We start from the raw sequence: 23,782 nt of genomic DNA, 5'->3' as shown, positions 1-23,782 counted from the left end.
GCACTAAAATGCTCGGGTGCTCGATGCTCGGGTCGAGCACATTGGAATACTCGGGTGCTCGACCCGAGCAACGAGCCCAATGTAAGTCTATGGGAAACTCGAGCATTTTTCAGGCGGCTCCCCCCGGCGGTCTGCAGAGGACCTAAAAATTGCCCAAATCGATGGGAACAGTGCTCAAATGACATGGGACAACATGGGGAAGACCCCTGGATGCATTTCTGACTGCCAGGTCACTTTGGTCAACACCGTTGTCAGAGGTATTACGCCACTTTTACGGACTCACAATAAAACATACCAAAACGAAACCAAAATGGATTTTCCTGGGAAATATGTTAAGGAACATCCTTTCAAGGGTAATGACTTGTATATAAAGCAAAATAACTAACCAAAAACAAAAATGCTCCTCCACACCTTGGGATATGTTCACACGTAGTGTTTTTGATGCATTTTTTCACTTTTGCATTGCTTTCAACTGTGACAAATGTATTCACCAGGAAATGTCATTTTAACATTTTACAACCTTATCAAGCCATGTGGTGTGTGAGATATCATCAGACACATTGTGTTTCATTTATGGAGGGACTCTGAAAGTCACAAAGCCTATTTTTATAGGGCCATCAGGTGGCCTTTACTATTCTTAAAGGGCCAGCAGTCGGCCCTCACTATTCTTAGAGAGCCATCAGCCGGCTATGTTTTATTGTTCCCATTACTAAAGAGTGGGTCTCCTATACTGTTATTGCATATGCAGTGAGTGGCAGGGCTGCCCAAGATTTGGACGCACCCCAATACCACTTTGAAAATTTGGATGCACCCCAATACCCCTTTGAAGAGACTTTTGAGGAGGGCCTCCTGAAAACAATGTTCCCATTATTAGGAAGTAGGTCTCCCATTGTGTTTGCCTATGCAGTGAATGCAAGGGTTGCCAAAAATTTGGAGGCACTCCAATGCCCCTTGGAAGAGACGTGGAGGTCAGAGGGCCTCCTGAAGACAATGTTCCCTTTATTAGGAAGTGGGTCTCCCATTGTGTTTGCCTATGCAGTGAATGCAAGGGCTGCTAAAAATTGGGAGGCACTCCAATGCCCCTTGGAAAAGACGTGGAGGAGGGCCTCATAAAAAAATGTTCCCATTATTAGGAAGTGTGGAGTCTGAACTGAATACCGACGGCCTTGTTGATGCTGGTACTCAACAACTGCCCTCTTCTGCTCACAAATCCTTCCCAACATCTGCAGTGTAGAGTTCCAATGCATGGGGACATCACACACCAGTCTGTGAGCCGGAAGCTGCAAACGCTGCTGAAACACGCCAAGGGCGGCGGAAGCTGTAGGTGACTTTCTAAAATGGGCACACAGGCGGCGTACTTTAACAAGCAGATCTGGCAGCTCCGGGTAGGATTTGAGAAACCGCTGAACCACAAGGTTAAGCACATGGGCCAAGCATGGTACGTGTGTGAGCTCGCCTCGCCTCAGAGCCGCCACCAGGTTCCGGCCATTGTCACACACGACCATGCCTGGCTGTAGGTTCAGCGGTGTGAGCCACAGGTCTGCCTGCTCTTTCAGAGCTGTCCACAACTCTTCAGCATTGTGCGGTTTGTCACCTAAGTATATTAGCTTCAGCACAGCCTGTTGCCTCTTGGCTGAGGCAGTGCTGCAGTGCTTCCAGCTTGTGACTGATGTGGTCATTTCGGAGATGGAAGCTGAAGAAAAGGAGGAGGCTGAGGAGGATGAGGTGCAGGAGCTGTAGACCGTGGGGGCAACCCTGATTGACCTAGGGTCCGCAATCCTTGGTGTCGGGATTACGTGTTCCGTCCCAAGGACCGACTGGGTCCCGGTTTCCATTATGTTAACCCAGTATGCCGTCAGCGAGATGTACCATCCCTGCCCACAAGCACTTGTCCACGTGTCCATGGTTAGGTGGACTTTCCCGGTAACTGCACTGTTGAGGGCATGGCTAATGTTTTGGGACACATGGTTGTGTAATTCGGGGATGGCACACCAGGAGAAATAGTGGCGGCTGGGGACCAAGTACCGAGAGACGGCCGTCGCAATCAGGTTGCGGAATGCTTCCGTCTCCACGAGCCTAAAAGGCAACATTTCGAGCGCAAGCAGTCGTGAAATGTGAGAATTTAGTAGTGTGGCCTGTGGGGCATTGACTGTGTATTTGCGCTTGTGTTCCAAGGACTGGGGTATGGACAACTGAACGCTGCGCTGGGACAAGAACGTGGACGTGCTTCCTGATGCTGCTACTTGAGAGTGTGCAACGACAGGTGCAGGGCAGGAGGCATATTCGCATGCACCATGGACAGGGGATTGGCTTGCATGCACAACAGCGGAAGAAGCAATGGTGCCACTCGCAGACACTTTTCCTGGACCCTGGGGTTCGACCCACAAAGTCGGATGCTTCGCTGCCATGTGCCTGATCATGCTGGTGGTGGTCAGGCTGGTCGTTTTGCCACCCCTGCTGATGCTGGACTGGCAGGTGGTGCAAATGGCTTTATTGGGGTTATTAGCAGAGTCTTTAAAAAACAACCAGACTCGGGAAGACCTAACAGTTGTACTGGCAACTACTTTCGTGTTGGTGTTACGAGGAACTGTTGCCTGCCTTCTATCTGTGGCCACCACATTGCTTCTTCCTGCCTGTTGGGGTGCTCTGCCTCCATCCCCCTGTGTGCTGCTGTCCTTGCTCTGCATGTCCTCCTGTCAGGTTGGGTCAGTTACTATATTATCCACCACCTCTTCTTCCACTTCCACACCCTGGTCCTCCTCCTGACTTTCTGGAAATTGTGTCTCATCATCGTCCACCTCTTGTGACACTTTTCCACCGTCGCCTTCGTGTAACCGTGGCTGCTCAAATATTTGGGCATTGCTACATGCGATCTCCTCTTGCCCCGCTTCAAGTGGACCGGGCGAGAGGCCCGAATCTATAAATGGAAAAGTGAACAGCTCTTCAGAGTGGCCAAGTGTGGGATCAGTTGTCTCCGGGCACTTGGCATGGTGGGAGGAAGGAGGATCAGGGTGAGGAATATGCGGTCCAGACTCACGGCTACTGAGACTTGACCGTGTGGAAGACAGAGTGGAGGTTGTGGTGGTGGCTAAGTGACTGGAAGCATTATCCGCTATCCAACCAACAACCTTTTGACACTGCTCTGGGTTCAATAGTGGTGTGCTGCGGTCCCCTAGGAATTGGGACAGGAAGGTCGGACGAGAAGATGTGGGTGTTTGTTGTGGCACAATTCCAGCTTGCCCACGGCCTTGTTCTCGGCCTCTGCATGCACCATCACCAACACGTCCAGTTCCCCGTCCTTGCCACGTGCCTTGCCCATTTTAAATGGAGGACAATATCTTCCATTCTCACTACAAATAACTGAATTTGGAGCGAACTTATATGTGATCCGTGTGATGGAGAAACCACAGTTTTAAATACCTGGCCTGTAGGTAACTATTTTGAACAGCAAACTGGTGTCAATTGCTTCACTGACACTCTGAAACAAATTTTTAATGGAGGCCAGAAATGGCAGTATTTTCTGAAAACGTATATGTGATCCGTGTGATGGAGAAAACACAGTTTTAAATACCTGGCCTGTAGGTAACTATTTTGAACAGCAAACCGGTGTCAAAAACTTTGCTGACACAGTGAAAAAAAATTTGAATGGAGGCTGAAAATGGCAGTATTTTCTGAAAACATATATGTGATCGGTGTGACGGAGAAAACACAGTTTTAAATACCAGGCCTGTATGTAACTATTTTGAACAGCAAACTGGTGTCAATTGCTTCACTGACACACTGAAACAAATTTTTAATGGAGGCCAGAAATGGCAGTATTTTCTGAAAACGTATATGTGATCGGTGTGACGGAGAAAACACAGTTTTAAATACCTGGCCTGTAGGTAACTATTTTGAACAGCAAACCGGTGTCAAAAACTTTGCTGACACAGTGAAAAAAAATCTGAATGGAGGCCAAAAATGGCAGTATTTTCTGAAAACGTATTTGTGATCCGTGTGACAGAGAAAACACAGTTTTAAATACCTGGCCTGTAGGTAACTATTTTGAACAGCAATCTGGTGTCAAAAACTTTGCTGACACAGTGGAAAAAAATTTGAATGGAGGCCAAAAATGGAAGTATTTTCAGAAAACGTATATGTGATCCCGGTGACAGAGAAAACACAGTTTTAAATACCTGGCCTGTAGGTAACTATTTTGAACAGCAAACTGGTGTCAATTGCTTCACTGACACACTGAAACAAATTTTTAATGGAGGCCAGAAATGGCAGTATTTTCTGAAAACATATATGTGATCGGTGTGACGGAGAAAACACAGTTTTAAATACATGGCCTGTAGGTAACTATTTTGAACAGCAAACCAGTGTCAAAAAACTTTGCTGACACAGTGAAAAAAAATTTGAATGGAGGCCATAAATGGCAGTATTTTCTGAAAACTTATATGTGATCCCTGTGACGGAGAAAACACAGTTTTGAATAGCTGGATTTTTAGCGTAGTAATATGGAAAGGACCTGGCTGTATTCTGCAGTGCCAACAAGCCAATGGCGCAGAAAACGGTGTTCTCTGGATTGCTTTTTAAGCAAATAATGAGGATTAAGATCCAAAAAAAAAGTCTTCCTGGCCCCTGAGACCTGGGCCTTTGTCTAGAAATATCTAACAGCAGCAGAAGGCAGAATTGAAATGGAGCCTCTTGTGCTATATGCACTGCAGTCTGCTATATACACTGCCTGCCTATATATACTGCCTGCCTGATATCTATGCAGATGGATTAGTCCTCAGAAGGACTGTTTGTTAAGATGGATATGTGTAATGTACGGTTTTTCTCCCTACACTACCTAATACACAAGCAAATCTCTCCCTAGCTCAGCAGCACCTCTCCCTACTCTGCCCGATTCTGGAGTGACTATGACGAGCATGGCGGTGCCAGGTCTGATATAGACCTGATGACGCTGTGCAACCAGTGAATCACTGTAATGCCACAACCACCATGGCTGAAGCATTACATTGAGTGGCAGGCAATCCCTGCATGTTGATTGGCGTTTTAAAGAGAGCCAAACATGCAAGGAGGGGACCCGAGCATCCGACTGAGTATCTCGCAAGTACTCGGCGCGCTCCCAGCATCTCGAGTACTAAGATGCTCGGGCGAGTACCGAGTACTTGCTAGTATGCTCGCTCATCACTACTCTCCATCAGTCTCCTCAAATTCAAAAATAACTTTCCCATGTACATTGTTTTTCTATTGGAGGAAGCGGATAGACAAGTCTGGTAACATTCCCCTCGATCAATACTTTCAGAACTGAAGAGATGTGCAGTCTGTGAGGAAAGCTGCACTAATAAATACAGGAGGAGAACCTATAATACCTATAGATGAGTAAGTACCACAAAATCCTATCTCCAACACATTTGTTAAAATAAAAATAAAGTGGACAAACCCTTTAAATGCTTTATTTTAATAATAGGAAGCTAGCATTTAGTTATCTACTGTATACTGACTATATAAACTCTTATAATAAAAATCATAATGTAAAAACTAATTATTTTACTTTAGTCTTTTCAAGGTTCTTCTAAAGTTCGATTTAGACTTTAGGGCTTTGAGATCAATGACATCTGCATGTTACTGAACTGTATAAATGAAGGTAGCAATATGACAGCACATGCTGGGATTAGGCAGATCAGGAAGTGAGGTTCAGCTTTAGCCAATGACTAGAGTGATTCCTGAGAAGCAGGTACCATATTGGCAGTTTTTTCTGTGTGACCCTATAACATTCTGTCTGCACTTTTTCTTACAGCTCCGCACCTTTTCATTTTTTTCTGGCATTGTACTATCTCACACAAGCTGCTAAGTTTTTTAATCCTGCACAACTGCATCAAGGACTTAAAGTGTACCGGATGTCAAGGGGTAATTTGTCTGACATCTATTTCCTCGCCCTTAAACACCTATCATAGGGGTCACTGGGTGGCCACCATCTCGTTCGTGCCACGAGTCTTTTCTTCCCCAAATTCTTCCAGCAGGCAAACCACATCCTGCCAACTATGCTAATTCAGGTGTAAGGGAGAAACTGGCTGACATCTATTTCCGTTCCCTTAAACATCTTACATAGGGGTCCCTGGTTGTGCACGTGCAGTTGTGTTACTGTTACAGACACCTTCAGGTTCAGTTCTGGAACCATTTCTGCGGCACCGGACCCTTTTACCTTCCCGATGAAGAATCCAGACGGCTTTTCAAAAATAAAATCTTGTTTACTGAGAGTAAAACATATACACAAAGGGTAGCATGAACAATGCTTGGCTTTTTCTTCTGCACAATACAGAGGCACACTCTTCTTGGTTTTAGACGGCAGCACATTACTTATGAGAGACATTACAGATGTATGACAGGTTATGCTGGGGGCCTCCATCTTCCCGGTACAGGGACACATGGGTCACTGTGTTACACTGTTGTGGTATCCCAGTACCCATTCTACTATGGCTAAATGAGACAGTTGTAGTGTGGTAGTAGATTTGTTCCATTATGTGTACTGAGTTAGGGGATATAATACATTGACTTGTAAATTGTACTTTCTTGCCATCTGCTGGCCAATGTGTGTATATGAAGTAATGATTAATCTCTACACAACAAGCTGCCATAGCAATGGCTGGGAGGAGTCTCTCAGCTCAGGACACACTGACTGAACACTGGTACAGACCAGTTGTGGGCAGCTCCTGCTGCCTAAGGAAGATCTAGGAGAGATATTATTCTCTGCCAGTCTATGCTGAGAGGACATTTTTCCTCACATAATCTCCTTCACAAAAAGAGTGAAGTGTCTTCCAGTCAGGAGAGAGAAAGCTGTACATGGACTCTCCTGCTCTCTGGTTATCCTGATCGCTTCTAGCCAGGACCAGATCCACGTAGCTTCCACGCCACCGACTTTGCTTAAACCTACCCCCTGCAAGAGGGAACGGTGGGATAAAAACTGTCAGTACATCCACACTTTAGTGTGTTTCCACAGAGAGCCAATCTGTGAAGGTCCCTCCATCAGTGTAATATTTCTTGGACTGCACATAGCATTTCCTGTACTAGCAAGTGAAGAGAACTCTGCTTCAGCCGCCCTGAGAGGCCATAACAATGCTTGTCTCATGCAGAGAAAACCATTACTTTCATATGCACAATATACTGTGAATTTTGCCTGTAAGAGAGACTGTACCTGGTTACCTCCTTCAGTAAAATTGTTATGGTTACAAGTTCTCCTGCATGTCTGGCTACTTCAGATTTCACAAACATCACAAGGCGCTCCAAAACCTGCACCCAGACACCACCGCTACAGGAGTGCCCCCGGGGGGTCCTATACCATCCACAAGTGCCACCTCTGCTTTTGAAATTGTTGTGGACACGAAGGAAGCGACCCACTTCAGCTACCATGACATCATTATCTGCTGCCAGGGAGACTACACACCCCAGCTGGCCCTTCTGCAACATCTGGCACCTCCCCAGTGGCCCGCCACACTGTGCCACTGTACCCTAGCTGCTCTCTTGTGAGCTGTGTAAGGGAGCCTTCACTACCTACCACCTTACTGCCGTGCCCCAGCCTGGCTGATCTTGTATTCTTTCACGCTGATCTCCAGGCCTGACTAACACTGTGACCTTCTTTAACTCTCCCAGATTAAGTGCACCAACTTTCCATGCCAAGAGGAAACTTGGGTTACTGTAGGATTGCTTGTTGATTAACTTCCTCCCTCACCGATCTGTTATTTCCAAACACACACCCAGTGATGATAGCCTTTCTCTGAGGGTATCCTTTATTTCCTCAAGCTCACTCTCAACTCCAGACTTACTATAAAACCAGGAATTCACAAACTAGTCCCCATTACTCCTCCCCAACTATGGGCCAGCCCTACAATTAACCCTGTGACTTCTGACTAACAGGAACAGCAGCCTCCAGGAGGATAAAACATGCAATAAAATACAATTTGCACACAATAAACAACAGGGGTCTTCAGAGGGGGTGTTAGCCATCTTCTTCACCTTTACAAGAGACATTTGTAAAGTTGGATTTTGGGATTACATGAGTGAGTGAAAGAATTAATGGAATGTGGTTTATCTCCACTATATTAAAAAACTAATATGTCTATCTAGTGGTTGCACAAAATTAAGAAAATATACTATAATGTTGGAACAACATTTAATCTTATAATAATTACCTGTCTTTTTCAGTCAAAATGAACTTCTCAAAATGCAGATGTAATTTCTGTCCTCCTGGAGCATCTATTGTCCATGCACAAAAAAGATTGTTGCTGTAGTTGCTTGGGAAATTTGGGGACAGAACTCTTCCAACAGTGGCATTTTGAACTCTTCCTCCACAAGGAGCTAAAGAAAGACATAAAGAGACATTAAAGAGGACCTGTAACCATTTCTAAAGCGATCAGTTATTGCTCTTATTTTATTCTCACTGCTCCCCTGAGAATCCCGTTTTCTTAAACCCGCCATATGGCTCCAGAGATATGGACCTTTTTTAGTTACAATTTTTAAAGGGGTTGTCCACTGCTAGAACAACTCCTTCTCATTCCCCATGTTTGATATCGTTAAAATAAAAACACTCTGCTGCCGACGCCGTTCCAGCGGTGTAGGTACACGCATACCCGGAGCTCACGCGAGGATGTTAAATCACACAAGCCCTGTGCACAAACAGCGCCGGCGTCACGGTCCCCACCTTCGGACGTATTGAACATTAACGGGAAGCCAGGGCTGTGGCTGCTCACTCCTCCCAATAGGCGGAATATTCTCGTCTGCTTCCTTATTCTTCCTGATAAATAATCTATCGCGCCATCCATAATATAAAGGATATGTCATGTAGGATGAATCATGGATTCTGTAAGTATGCAATCAGTATGAACAGAGACCTATATATTGTAGATGAAATACTGTGTATATAACCTAAATATGTGTTATAATTGTACGTCTTTGCATTATTTTTCACCTTTAAGCACTTAATTAATTTGACCTTGTCTTTTTTCAGATTTTAATGCCTTTGTAGTTAGAAAAACTGCAGTTTTAGAAAGGCATCTGTATTTTAATACAGGCACAGTAATTTTTTTCTGAAATGTGTTTTTATGGTAATTTATTTTCTTAGACATATTCAACAAGCCAACAAGCTTTCTCATCATCTATCTAAAAAATTGGCTTCGATTAATGTGGATGAATATGAAAATAGTCAGTAACTTCTGTGTTTTATTTTTACATATTCTTATATGAAGAAATAATGTATGGTAGATACTAGTGTTGAGCCACCTCCGTAGTATTCGAGTTCGGTTCGGTTCGTCGAACACCCGTATGTTCGCCGAACTGTTCGTCGAACACCTTCAAACACCGTTAAAACCAATGGCAGGTAAACAAAAACACATAGAAACACATAGAAAACACCTTCAAAGGTGTCCAAAAGCAGATAAACTGCTCAGAAGACACAACTAACACATAGAAAAGTGACAAGTACATATAGTCATGCGAAAAGAAAAGAGGTGGAGGAGTAAAAGGAGGGGGAGACACAGATATAGGCATGTCATGCCCTTCTAAAACCGAAAAAGTGCGAAGCCGACACGGCCAGTCTGTTCCTGCCCGTGCGACCTCCGTGTCGCCGGGTTTGTGTCAGAGCTGCGGTGGACCCTGACGGCCAGCCCCCCTCTAACAATACTGGTGCCTGTCCGCTGGTGGGTCGAGCGAGCCCCCCTGTGGTGGAGGCAGGTCTAAGCTTTTTAATTTAAATTGTCTCTCTAATTTGAATGAATACACTTTAAATCATTTTACAAGGATCTAATGGAGGGCAAGTCTCATGCCAGCAGCCGCCTAATTCCAGCTCCAGTAGCGTCCACTAAAGCTGCTGCAGTTAAAAAGCTTTTATAAGGATCGAGCTCGGCGGTCCACCGCAAGGCGTCCTACCGCCAGTCCCAACCCCTATGCCTTGGGGTGCCTCCTGATGCTCTTCACTGAATATCCCGGGGTCCCGAAGCATTTCCTTTGAAAAAATGAAGTGTTCAAACTACAGGTGGTGTAGCTTGCTTAACAGCTGGGATAATCAGCTGACTAGCAGACACTGCTACTAGGCACAAAGTATTTCCTGGGCTAGATGCAGTTAAAAATTTGTAATTAGATACTCTCGTTGGATGCTGAGAAAGCATTCCATAGAGTCTCCTGGCACGCCATATATTATTCTCTTAAAAAGCTTGGGGTAGGGGTCTAGGGGACCCTTTTATAGCCAAAGTCACGGCCCTGTATCGCAATACGTCACCTAGGCTGAAGATGATTGGAACTGTAGCACCCCGAGGGCTCGGTTGCTACAGAGGTATTGCACCTCACCCAGAGGTGTGATATCTCACTCTCAAGTAAGGATGGAGTGTGGATCAGGACCCCGACACCTGCATTCATTACACCACATTGCCATGGGGCAGGGCGACCAATATGTCCCTGAAATGGGCACGACAGTCCCTGTCCCTGGCTGGAGTGGGGGGAGGGAACACCGAGGAAGGGGAACCCTGTAGTGCAGGAGCAGGGAGGAAGCAGTTCCTGGGTGCATTGAGAAGGGAGTATAAAAGGTGGGCACCATCTTAGTTCAGTGCAGAGAAGTCTGAGCAGAAGTGACAGAGAGCAGGGGCTCTGCATAAGCTCTGCTCCGGAGGCGGGCCTAGTAACAGAGGCCCAGGCCTGGAAGAGGGAGAAGGAAGGAAGAGGAGCGGAGAAGGCTCCAGGAACGAGGAATGAAGGGATCCCAGGGGTGCGGACGGGCGAGTCACCACTGCACGCCCGAATCCACCTGCGTGGAGGGGTCAGGCCAAAGGGGGAGACCGGTCCCCGAAACTAGTGGAGGCAGGAAACGACCCTCAGCTAGAAACCGGAGGCTGTGACATTTTATGTGGCGCTGCCCCTCGCTACACCCGCTAGGAAGGCACCACATAGGGTAAGGGAAACTGGCGCCAAGTTTACCAAGAGGAGGCCCGAGGCAGCCGGACAGAAGCATTGGTAAGAAAGGCCAGACAAAGGACACGCAAAGGGGGTCCTGTGAAGCGCTCCAAAGTTATCTGGGAGTTGTCTGAGCCCCTCACCTGGTGAGCACAGTACGACGTGGGCAGCCGTTACCTGCAGAAGTGGTCTGGATAATAAGAACTGTGAGTAAAGGCCCTGGACTGCATCACTGACTCCGTGCCGTTACTGCTGCTGCCCTGCAACATCACCCCCATCCTCCGCATACACTGCCCTGAGGCTATAGTCCTCCCGTGGGGATTTATACTATGCTCCGCTGCACCCACAACACCAGCCTCAGCGGTCTGCCCTGCAGCGGCGGTTCACTCTGACCGCAATCCACGGGTGGCGTAGTCGGACATTTAAACATCAAAACCACATAAATAGTTCCGCCACTGGTTTGACCGCCCTGAGCCACGGAACCGGGTCACCGCCACGGAGACTACAACCACCAGCATCCACCAAAAAGGGTCCGGCTCCGGGTGTCCCAAGGCCCAGGGGGCGCGTCAGAACATTTTCATCACCTTTCATAATCACCAATGGGACAAGGCAGGGATGTCCTCTGTCCCCTCTCTTATACATCCTAGTGACTGAGCACCTGCTCTCATCAATTCGCCATAACCCCAATATTAGGTGGATTGAGGTGGGAGTCACCGAGTACAAGTGCTCTGCATTTACTGATGATGTCCTAGTATATATCACTCAATCACATATATCCATCCCTGCTGTTATGGCTGAAATAGATCACTTTGTTACATGGTCAAATTTTAAAATCAATGCAGCGAAGTCTGAGGCCCTCGATGTCTCCCTCCCCAAATCCATACAGGATTCCATCCAGTCCAACTTTCTCTTTGCCTGGCCCTCACAGGGTATCAAATACTTAGGAATTCCTATTCATAGAGACCTCTCCCATCTATGTTATCTTAATTTTGGGCCCTTTATTGAACAACTCCATACAGACCACGGTTGGCAAGTTAGAACTGTAAGATTCACTACGTGAACCACTGGTGTTTTGTGGAAAAGCACATGTACACTGTGTTCCAAATTATTATGCAAAAAGTGTTTAGCAGTGATAAGGGAAGAATTTTTTTGTTTGTCAGTTAAACTCATTGATGGTGATGTGTGTCAGGGCTCTTTATATCACTGTAAGCAATTGCAGACACCTGTGCTAATTAGTTTGGCAGGTGTGTCCAATGAAAGGCAAGACTACTTAAGAAGTCTGTCCCACATTATTAAGCAGCCTACATTTTCTGCCAAAATGGGAAAGAAAAAGGATGTGTCGGCTGCTGAGAAGCAACAAATTGTGGAGTGTTTAGGTCAAGGCATGACTACAATCAACATTGTGCGATGATCAGGATGAAGTGTCTTGGCAATCAAGAAGTATGTAGCTGATTCACAGTACACACGTGTGCGTGCTGATAAGGGCAAATTGAGGACTCTTTCCTACAGGCAATCACGTCAGGTTAAAAGAGCAGTGGCAAAAAAGCCTTGTCATAGCAGCAGACAAATTTTTGAAGCTGCTGGTGCCTCCAACGTCCCCCGAACAACAAGATGCAGGGTCCTTCAGAGGTTTGCAGCTGTGCGTACGCTATCCTGTCGACCTCCTCTATCCACTGCACACAAGAAAGTGGGCCAAATAATACATGAAGACTGACTTCAAAACTGTTTTGTTCACTGATGAGTGCCGTGCAACGCTCGATGGTCCAGATGGATGGAGTGGAGGATGGCTGGTTGTGGACACCCCACGCAAACACGGCTAAAGCGCCAACAAGGAGGAGGTGGAGTAATGTTTTGGGCTGGAATCATGGGGAGAGAGATTGTCGGCCCCTTTAGGATCCCTGAAAGGGTAAAGATGAACTCCATAATGTATGTGGTTTCTCAAACAGCACTTCCTGCCATGGTTCAAGAAGAAGAACCATGTATTCCACAGCAAGATCATTTTCATGCATGATAATGCACTGTCTCATGCTGCACATAACACATCTGCATCTCTGGCTGATATGGGCATAAAAGGGGACAAACTTATGATGTGACCCCCATGCTCCCCTGACCTCAACCCCATTCAGAACCTCTGGAACATCATCAAAAGGAGTGTTTATGATGGTGGGAGGCAGTTCACATCTAAGCAACAGCTCTGGGAGGGTATTCTGTCCTCATGCAAAACAATTGAAGCAGAAACCATCCAAAACCTGACAAATTCCATGGATGAGAGATTTCAGAAGCTCCTTTCGAACAAGGGGTCCTATGTGCAAATGTAACATCACCTAGAATAAAGTTTTGAGTTGAAAACTGTTTGATTTCAGTTTCTAATAACCTGCTAATGCTTATAATTTCAAAAATGACCATTTTTTTGTTCTTTATTAAAATGAAAAGGTTGATCGAAGAGTGTGGGGGATCAAAGAGTGTGGCAACCTAGTAGTCAGGATTACTTCGAATTCTGACAATCTGAGGGTCATGTTGCTGGTAGTGCAGCAAGAAGGCACTCATGTGTCTTGCGCATCTAGGAGACCAAAAATTATTTTCCGGGCTAGATGCAGCTAGAAATTATTATTACTTTGAAAGCTGGTGGAGCTTAGTATAGATGGCCTAATAGAATCAGTACAGCACACTGCTTCAAAGCCCAAATTATTTTCCAGCCAAGATACAGATAAACATGATTACTAATTTTAAATCTGGTGGAGCTTAGTATAGATGGCCTAATAGAATCAGTACTGCACACTGCTACAAAGCCCAAATTATTTTCCAGCCAAGATACAGAAAAACATGATTAGTAATTTTAAATCTGGTGGAGCTTAGTATAGATGGCCTAATAGAATCAGTACTGCACACTGCTAAAAAGCCCAAATTATTTTCCAGCCAAGAAACAGATAAACATGATTAGTAATTTTAAATCTGGTGGAGCTTAGTATAGATGGCCTAATAGAATTAGTACTGCACACTGCTACAAAGCCCAAATTATTTTCCAGCCAAGATACAGATAAACATGATTAGTAATTTTAAAGCTTAAAACGGTTGGTGAGGTGATTTTAACAAATCTTCAAGCTTTTACTCTCCCCAGGATGACACAGGGGTAGAAAAGTCATTTCGGATCCATGATTTGTTCATCTTTATGAACGTGAGTCTGTCTACATTATCAGTAGAGAGCAGCGTGCACTTATCTGTCAGCACACCACCAGCAGCGCTGAACACATGTTCAGACAGAACACTGGCTGCAGGGCATGACAAGATCTCCAAGGCGTAAGTGGCGAGCTCCGGCCATTTATCCAGATTGGAAGCCCAAAAAGAGCAAGGGTCTAGTGACACAGTCATGGCTTCAATGTTTACTTGGAGATACTGCTGTACCATCGTCTCTAGGTGTTGACTATGTGTCAGACTTCTTGTCTCCTGTGGCCTTGCAAAGGATGGGCTAAAAAAGTGGTGAAATGATTCCGCAAAATTGATGTTACCAGCAGATACTGTGTTTCTGTTACGGTTTGAGTGCTGAACACTCGACGGTCCCACGGTTGGCAAGTTGGAACTGTGAGATTCACTACGTGCACCATTGGTGTTTTGTCGAAAAGCACATGTAAGATTCTGCAACAGTCTCTGCTGATACTCCTGCATGCGTGCATCCCTTTCTATGGCAGGAATAATTTCTACAAATTTACTTTTGTACCGGGGATCTAACAGTGTGGCAACCCAGTAGTCAGGATTATTTCTAATTCTCACAATTCGAGGGTCATGTTAAGGTAGTGCAGCAAGAAGGCACTCATGTGTCTTTCGCATCCAGGAGCACCAAGTCCCTGTTGTGTTGGTGGCGAGGTAACAATCATGCTTCCTTCCTCTGTCCTCTCCCCCCAACCTCGCACAACAGAAATGTGATCAAGGTCTCCCTCATCTGATGAGTCTTCCATCAGTTCGTCCTCCACTTCTTCCTGGGCTCCTGCACATTCCTCACTAGTTTGGCTGCTACCATGCGCCCTGGTAAAACCATCTCCCCCACCCTCACATGCCTGCCGCCTTGATGCTGCCGACCGTCTGGACCTTGCAGATGTTAGCCCTTCTGCATACAACTCCTCCTCCTCTACTTCCTCCACCTCCTCTTGTGCCACCACCTGACACTGAATTCTGTTTAACATGTGCTCCAGCATGTAAATCACCGGAATAGTCATGCTGATAATGGCATCGTCAGCACTAAACATCTTCGTCTCCATTTCAAAACTGTGCAGAAGGGTGCATAGGTCCCTGATCTGAGACCACTCCTCCAGCGTGATTTTCCCCACCTCTGGATCTCGTTGGCCCAGGCTATACGTCAGAACGTATTGCACCAGGGCTTGTTGGTGCTGCCACAGTTGCTGCAACATGTGCAGAGTTGAATTCCACCGGGTAGGCACATCGCATTTTAGCCGGTGAAGAGGTAGGCCCAACGGCTTCTGTAGAGATGTAAGTCGCTGAGCTGCGGGATGCGAACGGCAGAGTGAGCACACAGTGACCGTGCCCTCTGCAGAAGGCCATCTAGTCCGGGATAGTGGGCTAAAAATTGCTGGACAACCAGGTTCAACACGTGAGCCATACAAGGCATGTGTGTGACATTGCCCCGGCGAAGGGCCGCACCCAGGTTTGCAGCATTGTCGCACACGGCCTTCCCTGGTTTCAGGTCCAGTGGAGACAACCGTTCATGAAACTGGTTCTCCAGAGCTGACCACAACTCCTCAGCTGTGTGACTCACATTTCCCAGACATTTCAAAGTAAAAACTGCCTGATAACGTTGAGCCCTGCTGCCAGCATAGTAAGGAGGTGTGCAGGATCTCTTCTGTGCAGTTAGAAAGCTTGTGGCATGACCAGACAGGCTTTGGGTGCAGGTGGAGGACCGAGAGGAGGTTGAGGAGGCAGAAGCAGTGGAGGAACTTTGAGATAAAGAGGATTGACGCACAACTCGTGGGGATGGCAAGACTTGGACAGCAGCCCCTTGACCTGCTGTCACCATAGTTACCCAGTGCCCAGTCAGCGACATGTAACGCCCCTGTCCATGCCTACTCGTCCAAGTGTCTGTGGTGAAATGCACCCTGTCACACACAGAGTTTCTCAAAGAAGCGGTGATGTTGTGTGCGACATGCTGGTGGAGCGCAGGCACACCTTTCTTTGAGAAGTAGTGCCGACTGGGCATCTGGTACTGGGGCACTGCGACGGACATAAGGTCTCGAAAATCCTCTGTGTCCACCAGGCGGAAAGGAAGCATTTCTGTAGCCAAGAGCTTTCAGATGGTGAAATTCAACCTCTTAGCTTTCTCATGGCTAGGAGGAAATGGTCTTTTACTTGTCCACATCTGAGGGACCGAGGGCTGGCTGTTGTGCTTAGAAGGGGTTGAGAAGGGTGTCCCCGGCAAACTGCCTGTCTGTGAGGAAGATGCAGGCGGACATGTTAGGTTGCCTTGATCCAAAGGTGGTGCTATTGATGTCGGACAGCGCTCAACACCAGCTGGTGTTACCGCCTCCAAAGAAAATGATGACCTGCCAATCACGCTGGCTGTTGCGGGTAAAGAGGTGGCAGGTCTGCGTCCCAAAACAGGTGTGACTGCTGTCCCCCCAGTCTCAGAGGATGAAGAGGCCGCGGATGCACAAGATGTGGCAGATGACACGAGTTGGGTCATCTTTATCGATCTGAAAAAATGCCCAGGCTATGCAAGGCTTAGCACCCATGCGACCTGAAGAGCCACCACGACTTGTGGTCAGAGGCAGAGTTTTGTTTGAGGATGCAGTTGTTGACGTGCTTCCAGTACTACGTCTCTGTCCAGGAAGGCGCAACCTGACCTCGTCGTCACTAGCATCCTCCTCCACCTCCTCTGCTGACCTCATCTCTTGGCTGACTGTGGGTTGACAGTAAGTGGGATCTCCAACCTCATCATCATCACCCTGCGTGTTATCACACCCATCGTCCTCAGAGCCAACCTGTTCCTGCCCTGACAAAAAACTAAAGTTGTCGCTCCAATCAGGTATTTGAGTCTCATCATCGTCTTCCTCATTGTCTCCACCAACAGGAGTTACAGTTTGGGAACGAGGGTCTACGAGGGTCTACATTATGGTCAGAAACTTCTGCGTCTGGTCCTGGATCTGACTCATAAAGATTCTGGGCATCAGTGCAGATAATTTCCTCGTCTGGATTCACAGAAGCTTTGGAGCCGACCTCTGATTCCCAGGCTATAGTATGAGTAAACAGCTCTGCAGACTCCACCATCTGTTCTACCCCATACTCAGACGGGCAGCTGGAGACTTGGGAGGTGTGAGGAAGCAAGTGCGATTGGGGTGACACCTCTGAGGACTGGAGTATTTGTGATGTTGAAATTGAGGTGGAGGAGAGCCCACTTAAAGGAGCACTTGATATCCGTTGAAGCACCTGCTGTTTTTGTGCCTCATCTGGAATTTGTAGCGATTGGCGTGGCCGTAAGAAAGTGATCTTATCACATTGTCCGCTAAAAGAAGTAGACATTTTAGTTTGGCTGGAAGATGGTCTTTCTTCTGCAGATGTTACTGTTGCTTTAACACCTACCCCATGGACACAACCATTTTTCCCCTTCCCAACACGCCTATTCCCCTTTCCACCAGCAGCAGGCCTTTTTCCACTCATTTTGGTGGTTAACTAATTCACAACTCTCGAGTTGTTTGCACAAAAAAACAATGGATGGGAACCGAGCAGAGCTGAGTGGCCAAACTGTGGTATTAGGCCAAAAGTATTGGCTGGGTTAGATGCAGATAAAAATTATATTGAATTTGCAACCTGATGGAGGTCAGTATAGATGGACTAATAGAACAAGTCCCACACACTGCTACAAGCTGAAATATTTTTTCAGAGCTAGATGCAGAAAAAAATTGTATTGAATTTGCAACCTGATGGAGGTCAGTATAGATGGACTAATAGAACAAGTCCCACACACTGCTAGAAGCCTAAATATTATTTCAGAGCTAGATGCAGATAAAAATTATTTTTAATTTGCAACCTGGTGGAGGTCAGTATAGATGGACTAATAGACCAAGTCCCACACACTGCAAGAAGCCTAAATATTTTTTCAGAGCTAGATGCAGAAAAATATTATATTGAATTTGCAACCTGATGGAGGTCAGTATAGATGGACTAATAGAACAAGTCCCACACACTGCTAGAAGCCTAAATATTTTTTCAGAGCTAGATGCAGAAAAAAATTAATTTGAATTTGTTTCTTGATGTAGGTCAGTATAGATGGACTAATAGAACAAGTCCCACACACTGCTAGAAGCTGAAATATTTTTTTCAGAGCTAGATGCAGAAAAAAATTATATTTTATTTGCAACCTGATGGAGGTCAGTATAGATGGACTAATAGAACAAGTCCCACACACTGCTAGAAGCCTAAATATTTTTTCAGAGCTAGATGCAGAAAAAAATTATATTGAATTTGCAACCTGATGGAGGTCAGTATAGATGGACTAATAGACCAAGTCCCACACACTGCTAGAAACCTAAATATTTTTTCAGAGCTAGATGCAGAAAAAAATCATCTTGAATTTGCAACCTGATGGAGGACAGTGTAGATGGACTAATAGAACAAGTCCCACACACTGCTAGAAGCTGAAATATTTTTTCAGAGCTAGATGCAGATAAAAATTATTTTTAATTTGCAACCTGGTGGAGGTTAGTATAGATGGACTAATAGACCAAGTCCCACACACTGCTAGAAGCCTAAATATTTTTTCAGAGCTAGATGCAGAAAAAAATTATATTGAATTTGCAACCTGATGGAGGTGTTATGCACACGCCCGGACTGACTGGCGTGTGCGGGTGTTGTGGTTCCACTGGACCATGGACCGGAGAGTGCCTGGAGGGGCGTGACTAAGTATCTGGCCGATCCGACCAAGGTGGCACGACGGCATACGACGCCAGTGCACCAGGGAGAAACCGGGCAGAGGGACCAGGTGCTACTCCAGGTCAAACTCCGGACACGGGGGTTGACCCACACTGGGATTACTGGAACAGGCAGGTTAGTCTGGCACAGACTGGTGGATGTAAGCAAACACGGCAGGTATGCAGATGGGTGGATACAGGCGAGTATGCAGGCAGGGAGGTACTGGCCGAAAGGACGGGCTGGAGCACAGAGAGGTTAAGACCCAGTACAGACTGGGTCACAGAACCGCAGATGCGGTAGACAACCACAGCAGAGAGGGAACGCCCGAAGCGGTGGGCAAGAACAGAGCAGGACGGGGCTGCAGGAGCAGCGAGCACAAGCAGGGCAGGACAGGACTGCCGGAGCAGCGGGCAGAAGCAGGGCAGGGCGGAAACCGCAGAAGCAGTAAGCAAGATAAGAGCAGAGCAGAAACCGCAAGAGCGGCAAGCAAGGCAAGAGCAGAGTGAAAAGCGCAAGAGCGGCAAGCTAAGCAGGAGCAGAGCGGACACCGCAGAGCGGTAAACAAGGCAGGAGCAGAGCAGAAACCGCAAGAGCGGCAAGCTAAGCAGGAGCAGAGCGGACACCGCAGAGCGGTAAACAAGGCAGGAGCAGAGTAGAAACCGCAAGAGCGGCAAGCTAAGCAGGAGCAGAGCGGTTAACAAGGCAGGAGCAGAGCAGAAACCGCAAGAGCGGCAAGCTAAGCAGGAGCAGAGCGGACACCACAGAGCGGTAAACAAGGCAGGAGCAGAGCAGAAACCGCAAGAGCGGCAAGCTAAGCAGGAGCAGAGCGGACACCGCAGAGCGGTAAACAAGGCAGGAGCAGAGCAGAAACCGCAAGAGCGGCAAGCTAAGCAGGAGCAGAGCGGACACCGCAGAGCGGTAAACAAGGCAGGAGCAGAGCAGAAACCGCAAGAGCGGCAAGCTAAGCAGGAGCAGAGCGGACACCGCAGAGCGGTAAACAAGGCAAGGGGATAGGACTCTGTTCACAAAGAACAGACGGAGAAGGAAAGGCAGAACCAGAAGCACGCACAGTACTTACATAGAAGTAGCGAGCGTACACTAAATTCACAACAGAGGTACAGAGACGACGAGAAGGAATTTAGGAGCGGGTTCAGACTCTGCAGAAAGACGCAGAAAACAGACATAGAGGGAAAAGGGAGACAAGGTTAAAGTAGAAACGAGGCACAGAGAACAGGGAACAGAGGAACGGGAACAGAGACAGCAAGGCAGGAACACAAACAGGACTCTGTTCAGACGGGAACAGATACCGCAAGGCAGGGACACAAACAGGACTCTGTTCAGACGGGAACAGATACCGCAAGGCAGAGACACAAACAGGACTCTGTTCAGACGGGAACAGATACCGCAAGGCACAGACAGGCAGATCTAGGAATACGGCCCCTAGAAGGCGAAAGAACAGGCAAGAAGCGTGTTCACAAGAACAGACCACAGTTCAGACACAGAACTGGAAAACAGGCAGGAAAACAGGATAGGACCTGGCATGTCAGAGACAAAAAGCCAACTGACAAGAAACAATGCTCAGGCGCCATCTTGAGGAAGAAGGTGGTATAAATACCCAAAGATGGACAGCAATAGGCTGAAGGTGCAACAGGGGCGTGTCCGCAGCAGGTACAAGAAACAGGAAGTTCAGCGGGTGTCGCCCTATGCAGCCAAAGTGGAGCAGAGCAGAGCACAAGGAAAGAAGCCAGACCAGGAAGCTGGGCGGGAGATGAAGTTTGCGATATTGCATGATGAGAGATGGAACACCATGCAAGAACGCCGCCAGGTATGCTACAGTACCCCCCCCCTTACGCCCCCTCTTCTTCAGGCCTGCAAGGATCTTCCACAGGGAATTTGGGGGCCAATCCCTCTCTTCAAGGAGATTACTTCTATTGTCCACAGGAGGAGACAAAACTGGTCTCATAATCTGGATGGCTAGGATGCGACTTCCCATCCAGCCATCTTCAGCAACAGATGAAACGGGTGAAGTACCAGAAACAGCACACAAAAAAGTCTCTCTACATTTATTTTTAGGCAGCACCCCAAAAAGTTCAGGAGACAACTGGAGGTCCTCTGCCGGGTTGGAGGGGTGCAGAGACTCGGGGGTAGCCTCTGCTTCGGGGTACATCTTGTCAAGCTCACAGGATGAAATGGGCAAAGTATCAGGTACAAGGTGTAGAGAAGACACTGCCTCTTTGTTATGTGGTGGTACCCCGGAGGATTCAGGAAACAACTGGGGGTCCTCCGCCAGGTTGGAGGGATACCGAGACTCGAGGGTAACCTCTGCTTCGGAGTACACAAGGTCAGACTCACTGGAAGAAGCGGGCGAGGTATCAGGTACCGAGTAAAGGAGAGTCTCTGTCCATTCGCTATCAGGTAGCACCCCGGAGGGTTCAGGAGACGACTGGAGGTCCTCCGCCTGGTCGGAGGGGTGTAGAAACTCGGGGGTAACCTCTGCTTCGGAGTACACTAGGTCGGACTCACTGGAAGAAGCGGGCGAGGTATCAGGTACCGAGTAAAGGAGAGTCTCAGTCCATTCGCTATCAGGTAGCACCCCGAAGGGTTCAGGAGACGACTGGAGGTCCTCCGCCTGGTCGGAGGGGTGTAGAGACTCGGGGGTAACCTCTGCTTCGGAGTACACTAGGTCGGACTCACTGGAAGAAGCGGGTGAGGTATCAGGTACAGAGAATAGGAGAGTCTCTGTCCTTTCGCTACCAGGTAGCACCCCGAAGGGTTCTGGAGACAACTGGAGGTCCTCCGCCTGGTCAGAGGGGTGTAGAGACTCGGGAGTAACTACCACTTTGAGGCACCCATTGTCAGGCCCACAGGACTGAGCGGACGAAGTATCGGGTACCGGGTGTAGGGAAGTCTCTCTCCAATTGTCATCGAGTGGTATCCCGGAGGATTCAGGAGGCAACAAGGGGTCCTCCGCCAGGTAGTAGAGGTGTACAGACTCGGAGGTAAACACAGCTTCGGAGCATCCTTGGACATGCACACTGGTTAAAGTGGGTGTAGAATCTGATGCCAGGTGCAGGAAGCTCTCCTGTGTGGACTCTGGATGGGTAGCAGTCTCTTCTGGCTGGAGAACTGGTGCACCACCCACGCACATCACCCGCTGGGGCTTCTCCGGGATACAGGAAGATGAAGCTTCAGTAGGGACTTCAAGGTTGGGGTCAGGAGGTCTCAGGGAGGACAGACCCTGGCGTGACGGCTTGCCTCTGCGTCTAGCACGTCTGGACTGCCTCTTGAGGTTGGGAGCAGTATTCCGGAGAGTGTAGTCATCCTGAGTGGATTCAGGGCAAGCAACAGTCTTTTCGGGCAGGAGAACTTGTGCGCTACCTATGCACATTACCCGTCGGGGCTGCTCCGGGATACAGGGAAGTGAAGCTTCAGCAGGGGCTTCAGGGTTAGGATCATCGAAAGCCAAAAGGAAGGCCACCAGGAAGGCCTGTAGGTCAAGAACGATAGGATCCTGTGCTTCCCATAAGGGGTTGATCCATTCCAAGGCATCACCCGCTAGGTTGGACATTATAAATCCCACCTTAACCCGATCAGAAGAATAAGCATTAGCATAGAACCGGAACTGCAGCAAGCATTGCCACACAAACGCACGGCATTGTTTTGGATCCCCGTAGTACCGTGGTGGATCCGCGGGAGCAGGTGCAGCTTCAGCAGGGACTCCAGGGTTGGGGTCATCGAAGACCATTAGGAAGGCCACCAGGAAGGCCTGCAGGTCAAGGACGATAGGATCCCAAGCTTCCCATAGGGGGGTGACCCACTTCAAGGCATCCCCCGCTAGGTAGTCAATTATAAATGCCACTTTAGACCAATCAGAAGGAAAAGAAAGAGGGTAGAACTTGAAGTGCAGCATGCATTGCTCCACAAATGCACGACTTTGTTTTGGATCCCCATAGTACTGGGGCGGATCCGCAGGAACGGGTGCAGAAAGCTCCATCTGGACGGGTGCGAAATTAGCCTGGAACTCAGCTAGAGAAAAAAAAAATTATTTATTTATTTTTAATGCACGTATTAGCTGGAAAACGTCTCAGAGAGCGAAGGCCGTGGGGCTCAACGGGAACCATGGCCTGAGCATGCTGTTATGCACACGCCCGGACTGACTGGCGTGTGCGGGTGTTGTGGTTCCACTGGACCATGGACCGGAGAGTGCCTGGAGAGGCGTGACTAAGTATCTGGCCGATCCGACCAAGGTGGCACGACGGCATACGACGCCAGTGCACCAGGGAGAAACCGGGCAGAGGGACCAGGTGCTACTCCAGGTCAAACTCCGGACACGGGGGTTGACCCACACTGGGATTACTGGAACAGGCAGGTTAGGCTGGCACAGACTGTTGGATGTAAGCAAAGACGGCAGGTATGCAGATGGGTGGATACAGGCGAGTATGCAGGCAGGGAGGTACTGGCCAAAAGGACGGGCTGGAGCACAGAGAGGTTAAGACCCAGTACAGACTGGGTCACAGAACCGCAGATGCGGTAGACAACCACAGCAGAGAGGGAACGCCCGAAGCGGTGGGCAAGAACAGAGCAGGACGGGGCTGCAGGAGCAGCGAGCACAAGCAGGGCAGGACAGGACTGCCGGAGCAGCGGGCAGAAGCAGGGCAGGGCGGAAACCGCAGAAGCAGTAAGCAAGATAAGAGCAGAGCAGAAACCGCAGGAGCGGCAAGCAAGGCAAGAGCAGAGTGAAAACCGCAAGAGCGGCAAGCTAAGCAGGAGCAGAGCGGACACCGCAGAGCGGTAAACAAGGCAGGAGCAGAGCAGAAACCGCAAGAGCGGCAAGCTAAGCAGGAGCAGAGCGGACACCGCAGAGCGGTAAACAAGGCAGGAGCAGAGTAGAAACCGCAAGAGCGGCAAGCTAAGCAGGAGCAGAGCGGTAAACAAGGCAGGA

The 23,782-nt window shown here is 48.1% G+C and overlaps 1 protein-coding gene across 1 annotated transcript in view; it reads right to left on the bottom strand.

Moving 5' to 3' along the window:
* SEZ6L (seizure related 6 homolog like) overlaps positions 1–23,782 on the bottom strand; it is a 779,891-nt gene that overhangs the window by 193,941 nt on the left and 562,168 nt on the right. The window contains exon 7 of the mRNA XM_073672981.1: positions 8,178–8,343. Within this exon, the coding sequence (XP_073529082.1) occupies positions 8,178–8,343 (166 nt within the window). The remainder of the gene's footprint in view (positions 1–8,177; positions 8,344–23,782) is intronic.

The sequence above is a fragment of the Phyllobates terribilis genome, unplaced genomic scaffold (genome assembly GCF_046119375.1).
Source record: "Phyllobates terribilis strain yellow unplaced genomic scaffold, ASM4611937v1 Scaffold_1__5_contigs__length_1240528914, whole genome shotgun sequence".
Taxonomy (NCBI): Eukaryota; Metazoa; Chordata; class Amphibia; order Anura; family Dendrobatidae; genus Phyllobates; species Phyllobates terribilis.
This window is presented reverse-complemented; position numbering and strand designations above follow the sequence as displayed.